We start from the raw sequence: 18,815 nt of genomic DNA, 5'->3' as shown, positions 1-18,815 counted from the left end.
CATCCTGCCCCAGTGCTGGCTTTCCAGCAGCTTCCAGTGCCATGCTTCAAGCCCTCAGGATGTTCAAGCACAGTGACACCCTTCTCAGTTAAAAGTGCCACCCAAGCTGAGCAGCCTGCTTGCACACCCATGAAAAGCCATTCAACCTACCGTGGGTGTGCTAAGAGTGGTTTAAGCAATTCTCTTAGACCACTCTTGCTCATCTTCCCTGAGCTTACAAACCAACTGGACTGTTTTCCTTAGAAGTGAAGGAAAGACACACTCTGAACAGCAATTGTCAGAGCTGCTTCATGTTTTCTAGACTGGCTGGTTTATAAATAACCTGAAATCAGATGCCACTTAATAAATAAGTGATGGATTTTCCCGTGGCAAACATCAGGACCGAATGAGCAGAAAGGGTTGTTGTGCCCTGTCTCACCAGGATGCTGCTGCTGCAGATGCTGTAGGAAGCTGCTCCCTGAGTGTTTGCAGAGGTTTGCTCCCCACCCCATGAGGGACTGCATGGAGTCAGGGTACCTGCTGCTCCTGGCCAGGGATTTTGACTAGCTGAAGAGATGAAGCTGTTGCCTGATGTGTCGCTGTGTTTCTACAGGATGCCAGTAGAGGGCAAGAATGGCTCTAGCCATTGATGAGAGCAATCACACAGGTTGCTCTGCAGAGCAGAAAAGTTGCATGAGCCAAGTGAAAAGGCAAAAACGTATGGGATTCTGGGAAAAAGAAGTGCCCCAGGACCTCTTTCTTAGCTCCTTTTCGCATCTTGTGCTCACAAGTTTCCGTGTGACACAGCCAGGCACTGTGGATCACGGTGGTGATCCCATGCTGTGCAGGAGCCTTGCCGGACTCAGGCACAGGATCTGTCTGTCCTCAGTGGGACAGATGTCCCCCTGTCTGGCTGCGGTGCTGTCACTAGGGCACAGAGGCTGCTCTGTTACCCTGCTCCAACCCCCACTTCTTCATCAGCTTTCCCTCTGTCTTTCCTGAATTTCTGCTTAACATGGACTACAAGGAAGGGTCTTCCACTGGTGTCATGTGGGACCTCATGGCACCTGAACATTTCCCTTTTCTTTACCAGAAAACTTTAAATGCAAGGGTAAAGAAGTTTTGGGGCTCTATTCTGGGGAAATGGAATTAGCTGTAGTAAAAATAATCTTTAAAGGTCTTGTAATTCAAATAACCAAATATATTAAGAAATGCAGGTCTTATTTAGATCCTTTCTCTGAGCTGAATAAAGCATGCCAGTAAGTACTTCAGATAGTCTCTAATATACCTTAGTAAAGCATTTTTTTTCTCTTTTCACTGCAATTTCAAGTCATATATCCATCTGTTTTGTAAGTTCATTATAATATGCTTCCCTTCTCTACAAGCAAATCGTAGGTGTCTGAGAGGATTTTTAATTCCTCTGCTCCAGAAACAGAAATAGCATAACATTTTGTAAATTTGTCAGAGTCTGTCTCAGGAGCTTTTCAAAGAAAAAACAAACCAAAAAACAAAAAGAAAACAAAACCTGTGATAAAGATGGAAGTGAATTGTAAATAAGCTTCTTGCTTTCTTTCCTGAGAGAGCTCTTTTCGTAAAACTTCCCAATAGTCAGAGGTTTTGCCAGTTCTCTCATCCATGAAGGGAGTGATGTTCCTCTGAGATACCAGTTGCTGCATTTTAGCTGTGACTGTGCAAAGCATCTGTGCTACTCTGGAAGACAAAGCCTTTTGCAGAATTTCTCACCTCTTTTTCCATCCCTTCTATTAAGCAGTGAGGTAAATGCACAGGGACTTGTTACACAGCAGTGAAAGGCCACCAAATTTAGAATCCAGAGGACTCTAATCAAGAGCTAACTTTTGTAACTTCACATGCATGACAACTGATAGTAGAACCACTTCATCCAAGTCACATAAATTCATACATGTGGCTGAAAAGCAATGGAAGATGACTAAGGAGTAGGAGGAAAAAGTAAACAAGGACGATGCACTGTTCAAGGAGAAGCTGCTTGAAAAGAAAAAAAAAAATCATTCCTTCAAGTGGAAAAGCAGATGGAATGCTCTGACATAGACAGAGCAATCTTTGCCTCAGCACTATTATATCCAAACACTTGACACTGGAAAGGAGAGCCACACAATGAACCAGAAGGTCCCACACAGCACCATTTCCCAGAGGCCTTGATAACTAAGGAAGTGCAGGAAATAGAAGGGATATGAAGTCTCCTTGTTTTTTTATTATTTACGTGGTTTCATTCTCTTTTATGTTAGTGCATTTTAACCATGTTGGGACAGCCAGTTAATCTTGGTAAGTGGAAGAGAATATGTTATTTCTACAATGTGTACGAAATATTGCATCCAATTTATAGCAGTCTCATTAGTCTGGGTAACCCTAACTATACAATAGAGCAATAATTTAGAGAGTGATAAAAACAGATCAGACCTCTTAGAGTGGACACAAACTACAGAAATGTACAGCTGAAAGGGACCTCAAGAGATAACTGAAGACACCTTTCTGCTGTACTGGATGTTCTTACATGTAGCAAGACTATCCCTGACAATTCAGCTGTTTGCCTAAACCATTTGCAAATCCTCCAATAATTTAAAGTCCATGTCTATCTAGGAGTTTATTCCCCTTACAGTTGGAAATCATGTTGTTGTAGCTCTAGGCTCCATCATGTTTATTGCAATGTTGACAGATGTTTATTTTTATTTTCTCCAAGGCCTACAAAAGAACAGTTTAGTCCCTGCTTAGCACTCTTCAGCAGCTTCTTACCCATCAGAAGACTTATGTGTACTGGCCCTTTTGTTTTCTTCTTAAGTCTGAATAAATGCTCTTTCAGCCTTTTCTAATGACTTTCTCAAATGTCATCATTTCTTAAAACACTTTCTTGTTGCTATAATACAGACTGCTCTCAGCTTGCCTACAACTTCCTTAAAATCTGATTATCTGAGCCCATGCTAGAGTGCAGATTAGCCCCACTATCCTAGAGAGTGGAACAATACTTCTCATCTCTCACACATGCTAATTTTGCTCATACATCCCAGGATTCATGGCTTTGGAAGCCATCTTATGTGTTTGGTGGGGGATCTTTGACACCTTTCATACAGTAGTCATTCTGGCACTATTCTAGATATTTTCATTTATTTTAATTGTCTTTAAAGGGTTTGAAATTACTTTCTTGAGGTGGGAGGATGGGCTTTTAAGAATTTCCTGATATGGGCTTAATACTGATGCAAGTTGGTTTCTTTCTCATTAATGCTCTTTTTAGTTTCTTCCTGTTTTGTTGACCAGAAGCCACTGCACCCAGTGAAAAATTAAAATTGAGAAGAGGAACCAATTATTTCTACTTGCTAATGTGAACATAAAATGATCACAAAATTAAACTTCGGAGAGATGCATGTTACATGTAAGAAAAACTATGTTACCTGAATAAGAATAGCATCATGTTATTGTTCCCACTCCAAATATTAGCCAGGCCTAATCACAAGCTCAAGCAAAGGTCTGTTTAGCAGGATATGGGTATGTAGAAGAATCTTTTTCATCTGGAGCTGACATGGTTTCTTATTCCCCCTCATGCAGAGTGTCTCATATACTGTGTGCAGATGCTCTGGAGTGATGGCTGCTCCATTGTCCTCCTCCTTTTCAAAGTTCTAGATGGTGACTGTCCCTATCTAGTCCTGTTTCTCATTCCTAGGGTTTCTTTTTTGTGTACAATTACTTTGCTGCTGCTGCTAGATATCCCTGATACTTGAAGAAGACTCTACCTCATTTCGAGACTAACCAGCCAAGAGCTTTGCAAATATCTCCAATAATTCTGCCTGGGGACAGTGGCAGCTGCTATTCACTTTGTTTCTCTGTGTCAGTAATCAGCTGATTATCCCTGTCTCAAATGTTCCCTTTACACTTTTCCTGGCACCTTAATACCCTAGAATTCAACTATGGCACATGGAACCAGCAATGTCCATGCCAGGAGCTTGTGCTCTCAAGCACTGCTAGTTTTCTGTAGATTCCTTCATAACACAGGTGGCAAATCTCGTGGTGGAGGCTTCTGCACAGATGTGGTGTGAGACCTCATTCCCTCTCCTCCCCTCTCACTGGCATTCTGAGGCCACTTCCAGTTAAGAGTTATACATAAATGGCTCCTGACATTGATCTATGGTATTTTTAAAGACACAGTTTTGGCATTTATTTGGAATAACTGTAACTAGGAAAGTAGCACATATGGATTTCTCTGGTGCTTAAAAAGATCCCACAGTGGGAGTTCTCTGTACCCTAAAGATTCGACATGTAGGCTGTCTAGATTATATTGGTTGCCATCTGGCTTTCAGTCCCACTCTTTGCTTTCAGTCTCCAGGCCATTATGCCTTTAGAAAATAACCAAACATATTTTGTTCTGTTCAATTTCTTTTCTTGTGTTGAATTTTTGATTAGGAGCCAAAGGTTTATTTAAACAGGTGATAACTTTGCTGCTGACTTGGTGCAACAGCAATGTGATTTTAGGTCACATCTATGAGACAAATCTACAAGGCTGCTGTGTCCTACCTGCAGGCAGCCCTGATGTTCCCAGGGAGCCACAGGAATTGTAATGGGACAAATGGAACACAGCTGAGGGAAGGGAAAATTAAGACATATAAGCAAGAAGGAAAGCAATGGGAATGAAAAGATGCAGACCAAAAGGTTGGAAGTGGCATCTTTCCTTGAAAAATTAGTTGGGTCATTACTGCATAGGTCTGAGTAGAATGTGTGTCTGAAATCAGTTCTCCCCACCCTGGGTTTTGTTGTTGTTGCTTTGAAGAATGGTCATTTTACAGTAAATATACTCTGACAATCCCACAGTATCCTCCTCTCTCTCTGTGCCAGAGGAAGACAAGTTTATCCCATGCATTTTCAAAACCACATAGCACTTGGAGGCACAGTAATATTAGGGGTCAGAAGATTTTAAATAAGAGCCAGTTAGAGCTTCAATCCACCTCCACCTTATTTTTTATTTTCATTGCATTCTCTGAAAGAAGCCTGTCTCAAGCCTACACGTTTTAAAGGGCTGCCAGTTCTTTCCTGCAGATTTTGCAGCTTTCAGCTGTTATGCCTCCATAAGATTATGCTTTGCAGCTACTGACAAACATCATAGAAATAAACTCCCCCAGAGACCTCAATGTCACTCAGCCAGACAACATCTTCAGAAAATTGCTTGAAATTATTTGCCAGAAAACTAATTTCCTAGTGTTTTAGAAAAAATCTCTACCCAATTAGGAGATTCCTCAGCTACTGTAGTTCTGATTTCTTCCTGTACTTGACACAAATTGTATCTCTTGCCCTAAAAAAAATTTTCTCAATTCAACATCCCATCCCTTTAACTTTGCCTGACTGCCATGCTGGGATTACCAGAGTTGTGGCTCAATATCAGGATCTCTCCTCAATTTAAGCAGCTGTAAAGGATAGAGAACTTGCACCACAGAACTACAGAGAACTTGTAGGTTAAAGTTTAAAAACAGGTATTTGCTTTACCTTCTTGTCTTCACCTGATCTCTATCATACATCTCAGAGTCTAGTCTTACAATTTACTTTGGCAAATTTTACTTTCTGCAGAAATGCAGCACAGAAAAAAACCCTTAAAACTTAAATCTTTCTCATTGTATGAAAGAAAGCCACCCTTGCAAGTCTTTAAGCCACCCATTTTCTATCCATTTATTAAAAACTAACAGCACAAAACCAGCCAAAGAGTGCAGTGTCCCTCTCAGGAGTCCAAGGTGTATTGCTTACCCCTGCACTTTTGTATTAATTTCCCATTCTAATCAGCAATTAGAAAGCAGGCCAATTAGCTTACTATTTTTCCTTCCTTTCCAGCTGTGCCAGAGATGAGTTAGCATAAGTCTCAGGCTGAGAGGAATAGAATATATCAAAAGAGATTGTCTGCATCTGAAGTGTTAATTTGTTCCTTTACTTTTTGCTAAGTGCCAACAACCCGTAAGACACAAATACGAAGGTTGCCAGAGGAGGACAACAGACCTTTACGAATAAACTCGCTTCAGAAGCTTGTGACTTCTATTTCAACATGAACGCAGGTTTATTTCACATTGCTATGCACATATTTTGCAGTTCTGCCCAGCAACCAGGAGTATGTAGGAACAAGTGCTCCTCTGCACACAGTTTATTTTGATCAGTATGGATAACACCCAACCCACTGATCGGCACAGAAAAGGATTTTTGTCTCTGATCTTAGCGACATTAGGAATTATGATACTTCCTTATACACCCAAAAGCTTAACTAGATAAACAGAAATGGGATCAACAAGTGTCCAAAGCCAAGAGTCCACAGAACAGTGCAAAGCTGTTGACAGGCCTTAAACAGGAATTTTTTCTCTGTTATTCATACAGAATGTATTAATTTTCCTTACAATTATAGGCATATTACTGTGCCTCACTATACTTTTATATTCAGATAAGATTAAAAGTGTGTCAAAGTACTTATTTATTACCTGACTCAATAATGCATGGATCTAATTTGGAAACATAAGTGCTTTTGTTTAGCATATTTAAGAGAGTAGCCAAAAGAATGTTGTTAAAGGTTAGCATAGGAAACTTCAAAGAATGTCTATAGGATAAATATTGACTTGTACTTAAGCTATTTTGTGTTTTAACCTCCTCACCCTAATTTCAGAATTCATATTTTCAATTTTTTTGTTCTTCTTTCTTTGTCATTCACAACCCCACCCCAGTAAGGAGAAAAGGGGGGATGGTGTATTTTCCACAGCTTTCTCCATGTAGGAAACAACATAACCATCAAAATATGAAGAGTGAGTTATCACTTTTCTGCTCTTTCCTATGAGCAGCAAGGAGTGACAATAGGGTAAGAAATTCTGCCATCCCATAAAAATACTCTTAAAATAGAAACCCAAAACTCTTTAACAGTTGTTTCAGTTTAACTTGTAAAATTCAAAGTGATTATCAGAATATTTTCATCAGAATATTTCTCATATGTTAATATATTTTCCATATATCTACTAATTTTTTATTAACCAGAAGGAGCTCTGGCTATGGGCTGTACTTGGAATCTTGTCTAGCAGAGGAAGCTCTCCCAGCTACAACATGATCCCTGGCTTTCAGGGAGCCTCTGTGCAGGACAGTGCCTCCAGTATCCCAGTCCACACAATTCTCCCTTTCCAGAGAAGCCCTGCTGGTGTGAAATAGCAAATTTCCTTGGGCAGTTAGCTGAGTATTTGTGGGTGTTTTGGAGCTCTATGCTCCTATCAGTGGTGGTACCACTCCCTGTGCTAGGCTGGCTCTGTAGTCCAAGATAACCAGTGGTTGCTACTTTGTTCACCCCAAGATACAGAACACCTACTTGGACACCTATTGTTTCCACAAAACATCAACACCTCCCCCCCAAAAAAACTGCTGACTCCAACCAACCAAAAAAAGAAAACCCACCCAAAAAAACCCCAAAAACAAAACAAATAATCCAACCAAAAAAACCCCAACAACAAAAAACCAGACAAACCCTTGCTGAGAGGCACAAGGTACACGTAGTGATTTAAAAAGAAAACTCTTCCTCCTCAAACAATAGGTAACAGACCTCCACCACCTCTTTGCATAACAGCTATTTTATGGGCTCTTCAGGATCTGGTCCAGCTACAGCAAATTGCCCTGAATGGAGTGAAATAGCATTTTTCTGTGTGAAGCAGTCCTGAACAGCAGCTCTTCCTGCTTTCTTGCTGTCTTCATCTCCCAGAATTAAAGGTTTGAGTTCTCTGTGTCCACAAGCTGCAGGCTAATGGTATCACACTGCACCAGGCACTGTAAATGCCTATGATACACATTCAGTGAAAGGTTTTCAGGCTTTTTAAGTGTCAGCTGGTCTGCGATTTTATCTATTAAGCTATTGTCTTCAGAGAACCCACAGCCAGGCATGGACCGTAAGAACAGGCATGTAACAGATACAGGTTTGTCCTGTTTCCCTACTTCTTGCTCCCCTACCCTCTATAAAATAATGACACTACTAAAATTCCGAGGGCAGAAGGTGAACAAGTGTCCAACCTGCTGGGAGCTGAGAGAAGCTATCACTGGTTGCTTTCCAGACTCCATGCTGTATGCTGCCCTCAGCTCCATGAGGAGCTGACACCTCCCTCTTTGGCCCTTTTTGGCATCAGGCACCAGTCAGCCTCCTCCTTCACTGCTCTTCTCTTGTGGGGCTGGAGGAAAATGCAGAGATTGGCTACCCTTACTCCAATCCTGACAGCATCCACCCTTTCCTCCTGTGCCCATGCATCTCTCAACTTTTCCTAGCTTGTGCCTCAGCAATTTCACTCAGTTGCCTAAAAGCAAAGGTTCAGTCTGTTCCTCCTCAGACTGAGGTTGTCCCAGTTTCTGCACATGGCCTCATTTCTATCATGGGTATCACCAAGTCACATTTTGCTGCCCATTAAGGCAGGTAGTTAGCCATTTTCCAACGTGTTGCCAAGGAAACTGCTGGAATTGAAGGCGTGCAAATACTTCTAGACTGAAAAATGGTGAGCACTGCTACAAGAAATCTTGCAAAAATTCATGAACAGCTACTCAGATATTTTAATAGCTCTGGCATAAGATTCAGATCACAGTACTGATTAATTCTAACACTTCCCATCTCAGTGCATCTTCTTTAAAAGCAGCCCACTGATAAAACACAGCCCTTAAAATAAACTCCAGTTTATCTTCCAACAGCTGTCCAAAGTACACATTGAATAATACTTTGCTATGCTGTATCTAATTGAAGACCAGATGCCATTGAACTGAAGTCATCAATACCCCACACAAGTTCAGGCATCTGCTTGCATAAAACAACTCACTTTCTCTTCTTTACCTTCCAGCTCTTTGGGCCAGGACCAGTCTCATCTGTGAGGTGCATTACAAGTGGAGGTAGTTGTAAGAAGAAATCTTAATTGCCATTCTTCTCATGACAGAGAGGATAAATTGTAAATTTTTTATTGCAAAATATTAAAATAAATTACATTTTACAAAGACTTAGTAAATATTTACATACAGTGTGATTCCAGTGACAATCAGTAACAAAGAACAGACAGACAGGCATATTATGGAGTGATAAGAGTCAGAACTGTACAAATGTCAAAAGCCACATGAAAGACAAGCTAATTTTTAGAAGTTAAATCCATCACAAATGGAATGAATGCCACGAGGCACAAAAATTACAAGTCTACAACAAAGTTCTTTTGTTTAGTCAACAGACTTGTATATTGCTTTTTGCTCTCCTCATCTGTCTCTACACACTCTCCCAGATCAACTGGAGGAAAAATAAAATCTTACCATATGCAGCTGTGTCACCATGGATCTGTTATCAGTCTGGTTTTAATTCTGTGTGCTTTGTGATATCCATTGCCAGCAACAGATTCACGAATCATTAGTTCAGAAAAATCCAACACTCCGATTTTGTGTTTCCTCAGTGACTTCGTACCAGTGTATCAGATGTGTCAGACTGCCTGAAGTGAGACAGGTATCTGAAAATGATGCCATTCTGGTAAAAACAGCCTTCAACAGTGCAATACTGACCCAAGAAGCATCACAACGATGTCACGAAGAATGGGGTCACATAGTCTTATAGCACTTAAAAAGCCTTTTGTAGGAACAGACTTCCACAGTCACATTTCAGGATTTTTCTTTATTTTTGAAAAGAAAAAAAAAAAAATTGAAAGTACTGGCTCATCTTGGCAAAATTAGTAAGTGAACCCATCCTTCACATAATGTGACTGGAAAGAAAATCTACCTGTAGGCAATAGCTAGAAAGAAAGAGTTTCCACTGCCATGCCATTCCTTCCTTATGCATGCTTTTAAGTTTTCTCGTTCTTTTTAAAAAAGTCCTCCTTTCCTCTTTTTCCAGGAAGAGATCTGTCTCACCAGTAAAAACAATTCCACAGCTTTAAGAATACTGTTAACATTGCTAATTAGCTACGTGAAATCTTAACTGGCATTTGAAGAAAATGTTTCCAGATTGACCAAATAATTGAAATAGCTACAAGACATAACCAGGTAGCACTAGGGAATTCACTCAGAGGCACTTTTGGAGCTGAACAGAACAAAATCCAGCCTGGACACCCCTCTAAGTCACTACATGTAAATCTGAAGGCATAAAGACATTAATTTAGATTCCCCAGGCAACTTTTCTCAAGATGTGGAAGACAGGCAGGCAAAAAGCTGTCTTGTTTAGCACTTTGGCACTTCTGAGATGGCACCATAATTTTTAAAACCCTGGGAAAGATTCAGCTTTTTGGAGAGAGCCACTATGAAAGCTATGCACCAACTAAGCCCCTCCAAAACTCTGAAACATGTAGGGCTTAACGAGACCAATTCCGTTGGCCCCTGTGTAAAGAGGAACTTTTTCCCAGTGTTAAGATTACATTAAGGCACATGGTGGGATATCTTGAGAACAGTTTTGTGAGGTGTGATCATGTTTCCCCAAAAAACTGGGAATATTGTACTTTGTTTTAATAAATTTAAACTATTACTTTAAATCCCATGATACTTGTTATGCAGACTTTTAGTCTATGCTGACTACACTGGGAAAGGCCAGAGAGGCACATCTAGCTTGATAATAGGAAACAGATCCCATCTATTCTCAGCTCTGGCGTACAAGTGCACTTTGCTACGCACAACAGTCTGGGTTCCAGTGTGCAACATCCCCTCCCAGTCCAAGCAGTCCAGCCAAGTGTCTGGGTTGTATTATTTCTGTATTAAAGAGAATTTTTTTTTTTAATAATGAAGATTTGACTATGCTTTTGCATTTCACGCACTTGCTGAAAGTCTTTCCTCCCCTCATTGTCCTGTAGCTTTCTAACTGTTACTAAAACTTTGATCTTTGCATCAATAGCAGAAGACAAGTTGGAGGACAAAAAAGCTATATGGAGTGCTTTCTCATTTTCTTTAAGTTAGTGTGGACTTTTTTAAACAAAAAATATGTTAAAAAAAAAGAGAAGGCTAGGCTGACTGCAGAAGCATCCTGTGCATCATGCACATAATCCTACCTACCATTTCTTACAGTTATAAAGTACAGCTGTCAACCACAACCCTTCAGATATATACAAATACCTGAATGGCTTGGAGTAGTTTTAATAAAGAGGGGATCAAAGTATCCTATTAGAAGCAAATAAGAATCTTCTTGATATGGCCTCTCCCCCTTTCCTGTCAGACACAAGTCAAATTCATCCAACCACTGCTGCTCCAAATAGCATTAATAATAAAATTTGATTACAAATGAGAATTTCTCTTCAACCATACTATCATAAATTGCAGATTTAATACCAAATCAAATTATGTTTATTCCACATTTGTTTAGTATAACAGAGTTGGACACGAGCTGGCCACAATTTGGCCATTGTGTTCACATTCTAGTTGAAAAAATGTCATATATGTGGAAAATTCTAGGAAAGAAATAGACTAGTAAAGACAGTCCCTTGTTTCACAGTAGATAACTTCAAAACTTCCCACCTAAAGGCTATCCAACCAGAGTGCCAGTTTCCCATATATCCTCCTCCTTCTGTGGAATAGGCCAGCAACTGAAGCTGCAGCCAGTATTTGCAGTTACTAGAAATAGCTAGCAATTCAAGATTAGCACTGCAAGATTCCAAAAGCTCTTCTTACAGAGCTAGTGAGTCTGCCAGCATTACACTGAGAACGAGACTGAGACAACTTTTAACTGTTCACTGAACTTTGGAAACTTTTGGACATACTGGAATGACTTAAATATTCTAAAACCAAACAGATCAGCAGAACCTGACATGTTAAGGTTCAAAGGTCTTGGCTATTTTCTGTTCCAAGTATATTGGATAAAACTGAAGCCAGTACCTTTTGCCAGCATATAATCAAGAGCCTCATTTGAAAGAGTTGTCAGGGTTAATGCATAGTTATGGAAAAAGAAAGAAAAATAAAACCATGGTAAAATTTCTTTGTAGCCAAAACAATTTGGGCATAAATGTTATGAACAGACATGCTTCCTTCTAGTGAGTAGCCCATCTCCAAGTCATAAGATAATACTTTTAGAGGCTTAGAGCCAAAGTTCCTTCCAACAAAAGTGCCTTGTGGCCTGAAGTCACTTGATCACATCTCAGTTTGCCCAGGGTTTGATACTGCCCAACCTTCTTTCACGTGAGAAAGAATAACCATTGTATATGCACATAGGTCAAACTTTAAGAACAAACAAAAAAATACACAAAGTGTAATCAACTGTTTCAAAAATCATCTCCCATTCAAGTCATGTCTGAAGTACCAAGGCAGGGAGGAACATCAATACTGACTAACACACTGCCTAGATCAGCAGCAGTGCTACAGGTCCCTTCTGACAGGCATTAGGGCATTTGGAGAATATCTGTGCTTCCCAAGGTGACTTTTTCCTAACAAGAACAGTGTCAATAAAACTTCACCTGTACACAGATACTGGATAAGGTTCATTCAAGTATTTCCTTTAGGAAATGGACAGTGGAAGGACACTTTCAACATTAAAAAAGTTCATTGCATCCTGCCTGTGCTTATACATGCTTTGATCAGTAAGTCTTCCAGTCACTTTACTCTTCAGCAGTTCTGGGGCTGATGTGCAGTTTAGCAGCCCAACTGGCGAGCTTCATCCCAGATGATTCTTCCTTGTTAGAGGGCTCCTTCTCAATCCATTCCTTTGGAATTCTGAATTTTAAGATTTCATTTATGAAATTAGAATTCACTAAAATTTGGCAAGCACTGACATATTCTACACAGATGTTCCAGAAGCTCCTTTCTCAGTCTACCAGCACACCTCAGCTCAGATCTGTGTGTCCTGGCATTCCATTTAAAGTTTCTCATTAAGTACAAGTAGCATTACAGAGGTACCGCCGTATTTTTGGCGGTAACAACAATGGGCAACCCCCATGATTTCATGTGTGATAAAAGCAGGATTCAAATCCAGGTTTTCAGAGGTGAAAGGCTAATGGAGTAACCGAACACATGTGATGCCCAAAACAGTCTCTTGCAACGGTATAGTTACACTCCCAAACTATTTCCTTAATGAAATGCATGAACTCAGAGCAGATCCAGTGTATTAACTAGTCTTTTCTATTCTATTTTGTTCAAGAACCATAAAATCCAAAGAAGGAGTGGGACTCCAAATTCAACTGTTATTTTACAAGTCTTTTCAGAAAAGCAAAGCTGACAGGCTCAGAAGCCAACTTAGGATGGGAAAAGGAGACTGGAGTTTCTTAGTTTGGGACTTGCTTTTGTTTTCAAAGAGACGGGAGAAGCTGCAAAAACATACTTTTCTCCTTGCTCTATGTTCAATATGCACTGACAACTTTCAGAAAACCATTGTTCAACATGCTTCACGTGGCAGCCTTCACATTGCTTACTGTATTATATTCATTCATCAGTTGTTCATAAGGCACAGAAAGTTCTAGCTCATTATTGGTAAAGGTGGATTCGTCAGAGGATGGGAATTTCACCAGTTTTTTTTCAGTTTCAGGCTCCTCTGCAAGATTATCATCCATAGAGGATTTTGACGTTTCCTCATCATCTGAGATATCTTCCTCTTCATCATCATCTTCATTTACAAATGTTATATTGGCATTCTCAAATATTAAGGGTCGATAGTCTCTAGAATCCCACACTTCACCTTCTTCCTCACTAATCCTGTCCAGCTGGTTTACAAACATGGTTCCTTCCAGAGGGCTGTCTCCAATGCGTTTGTCATGGAGGGGTCTCAGCACATGACCATTCTGCATGTCCAGGGAAGCCTCATCATACTCAAATGACTCTGTCTTTGTGTAAGTCACCTGAACATCTATACTGGCATTCATCTGTTTGGCATTTTCCACTATAATCATTTTGTCATTGTTTGTCTTCAGGGCCTTCTTCCCAATTTGCTTTATAAGGTCATTGTAAGTCTCTTCCTTCTTTGAAAGAAAGCTGAAAATGTTGACATCCTTTGAGTTACCCATTTGAAGGGGTTTTTTAGGCCGAGGATGGTTGTCAAATGACTCTTTTCTTTTTTTCCTCCGTTTCTTGATTGCTTTGTGGACTTCCACAAACATACTGACCTTCCAGTTAACAAAGAGTGAAAGCCAAGCTAGTCCCAGATAGATCCATAACTCCACAAAATATCTGTAAAGTGCATGATAGTTTGCATCTGGATTTACACCTACAATGAATTAAAAACAAAAACATTACTGAAAGAAGACTCACAGCTGACAGAAAAAGCTTTGAAGTTACGACCCTGAGAATTGCTCTCTTCCTCACTAGAAGAGCCTCCTTATTTGAACACTGGTCTGAGAAGTAGCAAGTGGGGATCTGAAAGAAAAAGCTGATCCCGTATCTTCCAGTTCTTAAGCTCAGGTATTTTGACCACTGGACTAACAAAATAGCAGCATGTTTATCCTCTCCTTATACCACATAAAAGTAAATGCTTTCCTATTTGAAAATTAGAATTCTTATTCTTTGAGAAAAAGATACAGAATTCCACTTACAAGGATCCCCCCAAAGTCTGAACAAAGCAGTGGATTTTAGAGAAAGAAGAGATTTAGGAAGGAGAGAGGAATATGCTCAGCATTCTCCATTGACTAATTTTAGGCAGATGTAGAGGGCATTGCCCAATGCCTACACATCCTGCTTAGTAAATTGGATCCCATCCAAAGGTGTACAAGCTGTCATGGTGGGTAGGGTAGCTCCTTGCCTGAAATACAGACCTAGGGCACCAGAGGGACTTACAAACTCTAGAACCTGGCTGCAAAATTAACCTAAAAAAGGCCTTAAGTATATACACCAACACTGAAGAGACAGATCTAGTCCATTGGATCAGTACCCAGATTTATCAGAGTGTTCTATTCTGCAAAGTGTTCTGGAAAAGCTCAGAAAACATCTTTTCAAATTAGAGTTTGGAAGTAGAATTGCCACACTATGCATGTAATGAGATAATATATAAAATACAATTACTGACCAGCAACAAAATCTCCAAATCCTATGGTGGTGATTGTGATGAATGAGAAATAGAGGCCTTCAATGTAGTTCCATCCTTCAGTCATCATGAAGACAAAGGGAGGAATAACCAGATGGACCAAGACACCCCAAACAATGAAAATAGCCGTGCATGTAATTTGCGCTTTCCTCTGTAAAGAAAAAAGACAGACAAAAATCTAAAGAATTTTTTCCCATCCATGGCACCAAGAATGATCTGATATTTCAGAGTTTTGTGGTAATTATGTAGCTACCATAGTTAAAAGTCACTAAAAGTGACTGAAGTAAACACACTTCTTTTTTTCATTTAAGCAGAGCTCCCTATTGTTACAATTACTTCCACAATAAAGGTTTTTTCCTTATGGTTTTCTTTCCTGCTCTTGGAAGAGCTTAAGGAGCCCCTGATATTTTATAAACTGGCATGGGATATGGACATAGCACTCTAGTCTAGAAAGTCATCAGTGCCTCTACCTTTCCTTTTACTCATTTGAATATAGAAGATCAGAAGTGTTTTAAGACATTTCTCTCCTATTTGTGTTTCCTTCCCTTTGCCACTCATGCAACGTCTGTACAATCCTGCACATACACATGCATTTCACTAGTATTTTCTGTACTTTCTTCTCAGGTGCAAAACCAAGAAAGTTCTTGCTCAGTTTCTGAAACCAGGACCTAAAGCACTCTCAGTGCCCTCCAGGCACTATGACCCTGCATTGACTACCATCTCTGTGCAGTTAGAACTGAGAATTCACTTACAGTGGGGAAGGAGGTGAGGGGGAGGAAAAGCCTCAAACAAACCATCACCAAAAAACCAACAAAATGCCACAAACAAAAATCCACAAGCCAGTAACTCAGAACAAAATATTATTTTCCAGTTGGCTCACTGCACAGCAGGAAATACTCATGCTGGCACACAGGCAGGTGGGAGACAAGCAGGACAGCTTATTTTCATTTCCATGCCCGAGGAGCTTGAATGAAACTTCTGTGAAATGAAGCCTCATGTATATATGTCCTAAAGGTCTTTAATGTAAGAAGTAGTACCAAAGGTTTCTATGAGATCTCATGTTGCTAAACTTCTTGCAGAACTAACACATCAGACCCAATCCCTCTTTTACTTATTTCAATGCAACACCATTGGGAAAATTCATAATTGTGCAAGTGTTCATTTACCACAAGATAAACAGGCAAGTTAAGAAATGAAAGCTTAATTCATGCATCAAAACTACACAGTTCAAGGGTAAACAAGTAAGGGCTTACCAGGCTTACTCCTCTTTTTGTCAGAAACTGGCCCAGCCTCTTGGCACGTCCTCCAAAGAACTTCCCCAGAGCACTGATCCACGTCAAGCAGAGAGGAACTCCAAAAAGCCCATAAAATATGCAGAAGAGACGCCCAGCATGTGTCTTTGGAGATACATTTCCATAACCTGAAAGAGATAAGTATGTGCTCTGTCTGTTCCTGTTGAAGAGAATTCAAGGCAATGCTACCTGTGCACAAAACAGCACTGTGGGCTCTCGCTGTGTCAAGCACTCCTTACTTCACCATCTATAAGAGCTTTAGTTCACTCCAGCTGCTGATCTTCTGAATCTGGATGCCTTCCAATTCTACTCTAGCAAACACATAATTTTTCACTGCACTTCAAGTGTTCCCTAGATTTTGCATCTTTTTCTTGACAAGATGGGAAAAATAGAAAATAAAGCTCATCTCAAAACTTCTAATATGATGCCTCAATCCTAAGCAGTACTGTTAAAAAATTGACTGATTCAATTTTAAGGAATGATATTCAAAATTTACCCTGAAGCTAGCTCCCACGTGAAAGATCCACTATACACATTTCACTTGTGACCTGGTACCTTTGCTAGGTAAGAGCTTGCGAGTTAAGTGCAAGGCAAGTAAGTGCAAGGTATTTCAACTGAATTTAGTTCTTTGCTGGTCACAGAACCCAACAGGGCATTACAGACTCAAGCTCTAAAATCAGCAGCCTATTTTCTGAACTTCTGACAGAGTTTTCTTATTTAGGTGTGTTATTGACGTCAACATTTTGTTGTATGTTATAATATAAGCTGGGTATTGTGAATTTCATATAATAAAGAAAACCACAGTACTGCATATGGTTTAACAGTAAGACTTCTACATCCAGTCCTCTCTGGTTATTTTGCATTCCTTTCTTTTTTTCATTGTAGGTGCAGCCAGTGTGTAACAACACCAATGTGCAAAGATTTTTCTGTAAAAGCAGAAGGCAAAAGATGTTATGTTCTAAAAATCTATATACCACAGGAGGAAGAAGTCTTTCAGTGCAGAGGGTCTTACAAGCACAAATCAGTAGTGATATTTAAAAAACAACAGTTGCTCTGCTTCACCTTCTTTTAAGAGGTGGATAAGAAGTCTAGATGGTTCTGCAAGCCAGGAACACTGATAATTTAGTAGTAGCTGAAGAGGATGTGTATGTGTAACAAGACAGCAATACAAAAACCTCGTGCACTTGGTTTAGGTATTAGTTTAATGGAATGCTTTGTTATGCTTTTGGTTTGGAATTTTATGATTTGGAAATTTAAGTGCACGAATCAATAGAACTGGAATGATACCAGCCAACCCAAACAGCACCTTAAATCCATTACTTATTGGAAAGGCTAACTTTCGTCTTCCATACACCCAAGGTGAGAGTGCCAAAACCCTCATTTTTTTTCCTCTATGCAGGTGAACACAAACTCCAGGCAGCTCCAGCCATGGGGACTTTATTTGGTGACTACCTTGGCACAGAAATGGGAGAGTACAAACACACTAGAGCCTACAGAAAACTACATAAATTATGTTTATGTAGTAAATGCTTACCAATTGTAGTGATCACAGTAGCAGCAAAGATCACAGCATTAGGCCAATTCCAGTTGTTGAAAGTATTGTTCCCAGTGATGGCAACCCCCTGGCCAGCAGCATCTGACACAACCTGTAAGGAAAAAGCTCACAGTCAATCTTGTAAAATCCTGGCAGCCTAAAAACCAAATGTGTCTGTCCCTCTCAGGTTTTCCCTGTTTGCTCATACTTTCAAAATAGTCACTGAGTTTTTTATGAAGGCTGGCTTAGTATATTCACTAACAGTAATTTTATGAAATACAAAAAAATTTCTTCACATGAGAAAAAGTAATGCAGGTGCTCTGACATTTAAATACAGAGTTTTAATAAGATAAACTTACATTTGATTTACCAGTTTAAACCAAATGGATCTCTTCCAGAGAGCAAATACATTCCTCCAGAGTGAACTGGCATTTAACCTCCAGAGCAGATCTTGACTTTGGTTTAATATGAGGGACATCTTCAGAACTACTATCCATTTCAAAACACTGTTACATGCCTCAGCTTGATTTGGGTATGAATGTCATAGAATCCTTAGCAAAGCTCATGTGATTAATGTTAATTCACCTGCTGTCTCTAGCAAAGTCAAGCCATCTACAAGCCGACAGAAAAACTGTACTTTTAAAGACAAAGGAAAGAACATTTTTTCAAAGCATTTCATGCAACAGGATTCCAGTCTGTGTCCTTGAATTAGGCCTTTCTCCCACGCTGGAATCTGGTATGCCATGATGAATGCAAAGCACTCGTTAACAATGATCCAGGCAAGCAAGCCAGGGCAGTAGCATTTCTACAGATGCAGCCAGTCGGTTTTTTAACAGCTGTTCAGACCTTGAGATGCTCAAGAATTCTTAACCGCCTTCACCTTTCGTAGGAAGGAGCTCAGACGAAAACTAGCCCCCTCTCCTTTTCCAAAACTAGACTGTAGAAAACACATTGATAAGGAACCCTAATTACTATTTAGTGCAGAAAGTGAAAGTTTCAGATCAAAACCATGCATCTTGCCCATTCTGGTGTGCATTTCTACCTCCTCAAAGTAAAA

General features: G+C 39.9%; 1 protein-coding gene across 1 annotated transcript in view; it reads right to left on the bottom strand.

The window, feature by feature from the left end:
* Positions 1 to 8,918: 8,918 nt before the first annotated feature.
* The window catches only part of KCNK5 (potassium two pore domain channel subfamily K member 5), a 35,665-nt gene continuing 25,768 nt past the window's right edge, over positions 8,919 to 18,815 (bottom strand). The window contains exons 2-5 of the mRNA XM_085055078.1: positions 17,759 to 17,870; positions 16,186 to 16,352; positions 14,915 to 15,083; positions 8,919 to 14,119 (exon numbers count right to left, since the gene is read on the bottom strand). Coding sequence (XP_084911204.1) covers positions 13,305 to 14,119; positions 14,915 to 15,083; positions 16,186 to 16,352; positions 17,759 to 17,870 — 1,263 coding nt within the window. The 3' untranslated portion in view covers positions 8,919 to 13,304. The remainder of the gene's footprint in view (positions 14,120 to 14,914; positions 15,084 to 16,185; positions 16,353 to 17,758; positions 17,871 to 18,815) is intronic.

This window comes from Lichenostomus cassidix, chromosome 3, assembly GCF_008360975.1.
Source record: "Lichenostomus cassidix isolate B80296 chromosome 3, HeHo_3.0, whole genome shotgun sequence".
NCBI lineage: Eukaryota > Metazoa > Chordata > Aves > Passeriformes > Meliphagidae > Lichenostomus > Lichenostomus cassidix.
Note: the sequence above shows the minus strand (reverse complement) of the source record. Positions and strands in the feature narration are given on the sequence as shown.